The 7,589-nt window shown below is 38.0% G+C and overlaps 1 protein-coding gene across 1 annotated transcript in view; it reads right to left on the bottom strand.

Annotated features, from left to right (window-relative positions):
- The window catches only part of LOC137659241 (uncharacterized), a 33,541-nt gene extending 28,891 nt beyond the window's left edge, over nt 1-4,650 (bottom strand). Inside the window, exon 1 of the mRNA XM_068394274.1 lies at nt 4,577-4,650. Within this exon, the coding sequence (XP_068250375.1) occupies nt 4,577-4,650 (74 nt within the window). The remainder of the gene's footprint in view (nt 1-4,576) is intronic.
- Between the last annotated feature and the right edge of the window lie 2,939 nt (nt 4,651-7,589).

Here is a 7,589-nt window from a genome sequence, read left to right as displayed (position 1 = left end):
GGATACTTTCTTCTCCAAGAAAAAAGGTTTTCTTCAAGGTATAACAACTCCATCAAACGAATCCTTTTTAAATTTGCCTTCTTTGAATTTCCAAACTGCTCCTAACTCTTGCAAAGCTCCTGCTGCCTTTCTTACCTGCAATGTATATTAACTCCCTTACTATTACGTACCTGCTATTAATACTCCCTACGTAACTATCTACTGTAGTTATCCACTTTATATATATATATATATATATATATATATATATATATATATATATATATATATATATATATATATATATCACATAAATATAAGTGTGTATGTGTTTCTGTGTGAAATTTACTAAATTTGGGTGAAGAAAAAGATTACAGAAAAAGCAATCACAAGACTGTAATGTAATGTAACGTGCAGTTAGAAAATGTGGATATATTTGAAATAATAATACATTAATTGCGCTCTCTCTCTCTCTCTCTCTCTCTCTCTCTCTCTCCTCTCTCTCTCTCTCTCTCTCTCTCTCTCTCTCTCTCTCTCTCTCTCTCTCCAAACAATATCCACAAATGTTAATAAACTATCAGAAATGATCCCCTTTACACTTCCTGTTCAATTGTCTCCAGCCTACAATCAACTTATGATCTGTCGAGTGAAACGCACTAATTATCCTTGATCAAGTTTTTGTTCATTGCATAATTTGCTGACCTAAACGTAACCTGTCCATATATCATATGATCTAATAGATATTATCATAGCCATTCATTGAGGAGAGAAATTCGATATTACTTTTCGATGTTGTTCGAACCTGGATGGCGTAATTACAATTAGTGCTTTTGCAGGTAGATTTTTCCCCTTAATAATATCCTTATTAATTCTCGTGAAATTAAACTTATTAGGATCTCCGTTAAATGAATAATACATTTCACTATGTCGATTATGATTGTACTATGCATTTCCATGTATTACTAAGGAATTATTATCCCATCAAATAATCATTTCTTTCTTTACAATCAAAGTGGTGTGTGGTATAACCTTATTTGAGTAACTCGCACGAACAGCGTCAAAAAGGGAGGGAGGGTAATAGTGAATGCAAAGTACATGATACATTAGATGAGTGGCGTAGCACCTCTTGTTATTCTTTTCCTCTCTCTCTCTTTGATCTTTGATTTTGAAACTTAGGTTTCATCTATTTTGAGATTATTTTCTAAAATTTCCCAACACTCATTTCAGTAATTGGTTTAGTTTAATATGAGTTGCAAACTACATACCACGACTTTCTCTCTCTCTCTCTCTCTCTCTCTCTCCTCTCTCTCTCTCTCTCTCTCTCTCTCTCTCTCTCTCTCTCTCTCTATACATTATTAAAAACAATATCCACAAATTCTAATAAACTATCAGAAATGATCCTCTTTACACTTCCTGTTCAATTGTCTCCAGCATACAATCAACTTATGATCTGTCGAGTGAAACGCACTAATTATCCTTAATTAAGTTTATGTTAATTGCATAATTTGCTGACCTAAACGTAATCTGGCGATGGATCATATGATCTAATAGATATAAGCTTAGCCTTTCATTGAGGAGAGAAATTCAATATTACTTTTCGATGTTGTTCGAACCTGGATGACGTAATTACAAATAGTGCCTTTGCACGTAACTTTTTTTTCCGTTAATATCCTTATTAATTCTCATGAAATTAAAATTATCAACATTTTGGTTAAAATGTATAATACATTTCATTATCTCGATTATGAATGAATTATGCATTTCCATGTATTGCTAAAGAATTATCCCATCAAATAATCATTTTTTTTTTTAAATCAAACTGCTGTGAGGTATAAGTAACGCGCACGAACAGCGTCTAAAAATAAGGGAGGGTAATAGTGAATGCAAAGTACATGATACATTCTTTTCCTCTCTCTTTGGTCTTTGATTCTGAAACTTAGGTTTCATCTATTTTGAGATTATTTTCTGTAATTTCCCAACACTTATTTCAGTAATTGGTTTAGTTTAATGAGTTGCAAACTACAAACCACGACTTTAAATTTTATTCCCCTATCTGAAATATATAAATTTTCACTGCATCGCTATTTATCTCAAATGTTCTTCATCCCTCCCATCGGCACCCCCCCCCCCCCCAAAAAAAACATTCCACAATAGTTATAACTTCGGATTGCTTCAGATTTTATAAACAAAATCTCGCCTCTCTCTCTCTCTCTCTCTCTCTCTCTCCTCTCTCTCTCTCTCTCTCTCTCTCTCTCTCTCTCTCTCTCATATGATCTTAAGAAATAAGGAGAATTATACGACAAAGTTTTAAAATCATTTCCATTAAACCGACAACTCTGTTATCTAAGAGAGAGAGAGAGAGAGAGAGAGAGAGAGAGAGAGAGAGAGAGAGAGAGAGAGAGAGAGAGAGAGAGAGAGAGTATCACAAACGAACTATTTTAATAAACGTATTGCCTTCATACTTCAATAAACTGAATATATATCTCGAGCAAAGTGAAGTCTCTCAAAGACTGTTATTTCTGAAATTCAAATACAGAATTTAAAAAAAGAAATATATCTTCATCCATTTTTGACAAATAACCTTCGTCATTCTACATTAAACCTTTTCCTTCTTCTTATTCACATTCACAAAAGGAATATTCACACCCATTTTAATTCCCTCATCATCTCTTCTGTTGTCTACCGTATTCAGAAATATATACCTTTTGTTTTTTCTCTTTCCCTCTTTCTCCTTCTACACCTCTTAGTCCTCTATCCTGCTTTGCAATTGATCCCTTATCCATCATCTGAGCCAATGTTCAGAAGCCCAATGTCTCTTTGCTCTCGTCCTTCCTCTGCATCAAACCGCATTCCAAAGCTCTTCCCTTTCTCACAAAACAATCTTGTTTTTTCCTTGGGATAGAAAAAAATGGTACCTTTCTTTTTAAGACCTTTCAAACACCCAAAATCCCCTGAATCAAAACCTTCCCCAAGCCAAGCATCTTAAGTTGGGGAAGAAGATTACACAGAAGAGTAGTAAAGATGATGGCAATTTAATTAACGCATCCCCAACACCAAACCCTTCCCTTCCCCACACCAGGCCTGCTTCCCCTAGACAGCCGAAGGAAATAACATGAATGGCAGTAAGGATCATTTGCCTTTCCATAATAAAGCTTCCTTGAAGTCCCCAGGACGCTTTTCCTCTCCCAACGGCCCCTTAAGATGCTACGCCTCGATACTGTTCCTCTTCGTGCCTTAACCTTTATTCATCCAGGAGGGATTCATCGTTTACTCTTCTCAGCTCTTTTCTTCTTCTCTCACCTTTGGTGAGTTACGGACGCCGCCTACGAGATTACACATCACTAACAGGAAGAGTCTATGTTTATTCCCCTCATTAAAATGTCGTTAAAAGATGGGGAAATTTCCAAAAGGATTTTTCTTAAATTATTATTATTATTATTATTATTATTATTATTATTATTATTATTATTATTATTATTATTATTATTATTATTATTAATACTTATATATATATACATACATACACAAATATATATATATATATATATATATATGTGTGTGTGTGTGTGTGTGTGTCTATTTATTTATTTATTCATTAGGTATATAGATATATATTTATTACAATCAATATATCTGAGTTTGTGAACATATACTTGTACCCATATATGTTATTGAAACATTTCAACACTTCCATAAGTTTGAAAAATTTAGTTTACAATGTGACAGGCCGAGAGAAGGTTGTGACTCAAAGACAGGATGGAAGCAACTGAGTGAGTTTATTATTGAATGCTCTCCTTTATATACAAAAGCTCAAGACAACAGGAAATTTCATGTTAAAAATCGACACCGTTACCATTGAGAAAAACAGCCATGTTTTTTCAGGTTCTTTTTAGTGCGAGGGGAGAGCGAAGATACAAGAACAAAATGAACTATGTATGATCGTGTGACACACGGTTGGCACATGGCTCCCCCCTCAAAATGACATACTGTACCCTAAAAATGACATACTGTACATGTTAAATAGGGCGCCCTGAATCTGGAGTGGTAGTAGCAAAAAATGCGCCGATTAGCGGCAGTGAGTGGCTGTAGAAGTCGTTGGTTGGGGCGCAAGAGAGTGGTGGATGATGGGTGACTTTGTTGCCGCTCCGGCTCGTCATGGGATAGGCGTGTGTGTCCTACGGCATTCATAGGCGTGTGTGTCCTACGGCATTCATAGGCGTGTGTGTCCTACAGCATTCATAGGCGTGTCCTACGGCATTCATAGGTGTGTGTGTCCTACGGCATCCATAGGCGTGTGTGTCCTACGGCATTCATAGGCGTGTCCTACGGCATGCATAGGCCTACGGCATTCATAGGCGTGTGTGTCCTACGACATTCAGAGGCGTGTGTCCTACGGCATTCATAGGCGTGTGTGTCCTACGGCATTCACGTCAGCTTCAGTTGAAGTTGAATAGGTGTCCTCTTCGTCATGAGTGGAGGCGTTGATGGAGGTTTTGAAGGTCATGAAGTGGCTGTCCATAAGGGCATCAGCTTTGGTCATCAAGTCCTTTATGGGTAAACTATCGACATCGGGTATGGAAGCGCGTAAACGACTTACCTCAAGGGATGAAGTAGGTTCACCTCACGAGAAGAGTCGTGTGCGGCAGGTTGCAGGCGAGTAATACTGGTCATTTTCCCGAGGGTGAGCGAAACCCTTGGGTCCCCAACTGTTGTTGAGAGCTGAAAAAGTCTTTGCTATACGAGCGGCTGGCGACGGCGAGTACTGCTGCAGAAGGTATGTTTTGAGGGCGTCATAGTAACGGTGAGGGGGTGGGGAAATGGGAGGACCAAGTCACTCCGGGGTCACAAATGTGACGGGCCGAGAGAAGGTTGTGACTCAAAGACAGGATGGAAGCAACTGAGTGAGTTCATTATTGAACGCTCTCTTTGATATACAAAAGCTCAAGGCAACAGGATATTTCATGTTAAAAAATCGACACCGTTACCATTGAGAAAATCAGACATGTTTTTTCAGGTTCTTTTTAGTGTGAGGGGAGAGCGAAGATACAAGCACAAAATGAACTATGTACGATCGTGTGACACACGGTTGGTACAACAATTAGGTAAAATGGGCTGTATGATCTTAGTTCATCCAATGGAGGATCCACATCAAAACATAAACAAACCAAAAAGGATGGAAAAATTATGACAAAATATCAAATAATAGCTTTTTATCAGAGATTTTAAAAATCATCATTAATTTTCAATCCTTTCAGGATATGAATTGTTATCTGCTTACGGAAATATCAAATTTGAAAGACAATTTAACTTGGGTGATCACCTCCGATTTCCAGAAGCCCTGCCCCTAGCCCCCCCCCCCCCCCCCCCCTTCTCTCTCCTCCCTCTCTCTCTCTCTCTCTCTCTCTCTCTCTCTCTCTCTCTCCCAACACATAGCATACCTACAAACACATCCAGTCTTCATAAAGCTCCAAGATCAATAATGTTATGACATCGGCAAGACAAAACAACAACAACACGAGTTCCAGTATTTCATTTCATGACGGAAATGGTCGAGTTTTATTTGGTCCCAAAAAGAGTTCTATTTGTCTCAAACACTCCATTGCTCGAGGGAGAGAGAGAGAGAGAGAGAGAGAGAGAGAGAGAGAGAGAGAGACTAGTGCTGGTGTCCTGTGGTAGGATATTACAAAGTCTTATATTATCCAAGTACATCTAGAAGCAATCATTTCAGATCGTGTCGCAAAAAAAGATCCTCATTACTATAATCGTTATTACAATTATCATTATTAATAGTACCATATTTATAACCTGTGTTAAGCTTAGAAATAAATGAAAACAGAATGACCAGGTTTCAAACAAGTGAAAATGTTTTGAAATCAAGATAATTAATGACTGGTAGTTTGTATTGACACCTAAATACATTACTTATCTGCATAAATTTTTCATCTTATTCAAATTCCTCTCGATATGCTCTTCCACACTGCATCCCCCTCCCCCTTTTCAGTCAATTGGATGTCTGTGCCAATTTATCCTTCTCCATTACCATTCCAGTTCCATTAAGATTATATTTTCATCAACAGTCATATTTTGTTGCTGTTATCTTTTCCTAAAAAATATCAGTCTTACTGATGGAACCATTTGTTTCAACCTCCCAGCTTCGTCCCTGTTATCGTTTCTAAGTATCTTTCAGAGTTTGTATTATTAAAACAGCAGATCCTAATTCTTAAAAGAAAAGGTTAAAACCATCACTGCAAAAGGAATAGTTTCAATTTCATTAAGTTAAGACTTGATATTAGCGTTATCAGTCGATGGTTGTTATACTTATTAGATCCTGATGATCCTTTACTCGACAAGATCGAATCCAAAGCCATTGTCCTTGTCAACAACCAAGTCCAAATCTCCTATTCAAATTCATTTTCCTCATAAATAAAATACAATCTGCTTCGTTTTAAGGAAAATCGCTTGTTTTACCTACCAACAAAACTGTCTGTTTCTTTTTACGGCATTTAAATCACCTAACACAACCACCGTTCCAGATTCTCCAAACCTAGCCAGGCACAGATTGACTGACTATCCAATAAACACTTTATTTCACATTTCTAGCGCAAATACAATCATTATTACAGCTCCTTTTTTCCTGCCACACTTAACCTTACTAGCAAACAACCTCAAATTTGACTCTTTCCCCATCACTTAAGTCTTCTGGACACTACAAGCAACACCCATTCCCTAACTCTACAACGTCCAGTAACTCCAGACAAAATCCTTTCTTACCATTCTTACACACACTGCCCTTTCACCTTTGCTTTGACAAAATGCCAAACTCTATGACATTCAGGGAGCATATGCTCTGATCAGGCTATAAAGAACCATTAAAATAATTATTCAAAGGCTCTGCCACATTGGGAATTGCTATATAAAGTTTGCTAAACCCTTTGGGCTACCTCGAATACGTGTAGTAGTAGTAGTAACAATACTCATACCCCTTTCAATCAAGCTTTCAGGAAACCTTGTATAGGCACGGGCAGGAAGTTTTGGGTGTCCACAGCCTTTCGAACTATAGTCCGAAAGGGTACATATTCAGTCCGATGTTGAACATGGCTTTAAGCCCTGGTAACTGTGGTTTCACACCGGATTTCGTAAAAACTCGTACAGGCCCGGACGGGAAAATTTGGCTGTCCGGTGCCATCCGAATTACAGTCTGAAATAATATGTATCCAATTCGATGTTGTACGTGGCTTCAAGTCCTGGTAACTGGAGTTTCACATGGGATTTTGTGCAACCTCGTACAGGTTCGAATGGGAAGTTTTGGCTGTCCGCAGCCATCCAAACTGAAGTCCGAAATGGTACGTATTCTGTCCGATGTTTACATGGCTTCAAGTACTGGTAACTGGGGGTTTCACATTGTATTTCGTACATACTCATACAGGCTTGTCTAGGAAATTTTGACTGTCCTCAGTCATCCAAACTGGAGTCCGAAATGGTACGTATTCAGTCCAATGTATGTGACTTTTAGTCCCGGTAACTGGGGTTTCACACTGGATTTCATACAATCTCGTACATACTCATACGGGAAGTTTTGGCTGTCTGCAGCCATCCGAACTGGAGTCTGA

The sequence above is a fragment of the Palaemon carinicauda genome, chromosome 19 (genome assembly GCF_036898095.1).
Source record: "Palaemon carinicauda isolate YSFRI2023 chromosome 19, ASM3689809v2, whole genome shotgun sequence".
NCBI lineage: Eukaryota > Metazoa > Arthropoda > Malacostraca > Decapoda > Palaemonidae > Palaemon > Palaemon carinicauda.
This window is presented reverse-complemented; position numbering and strand designations above follow the sequence as displayed.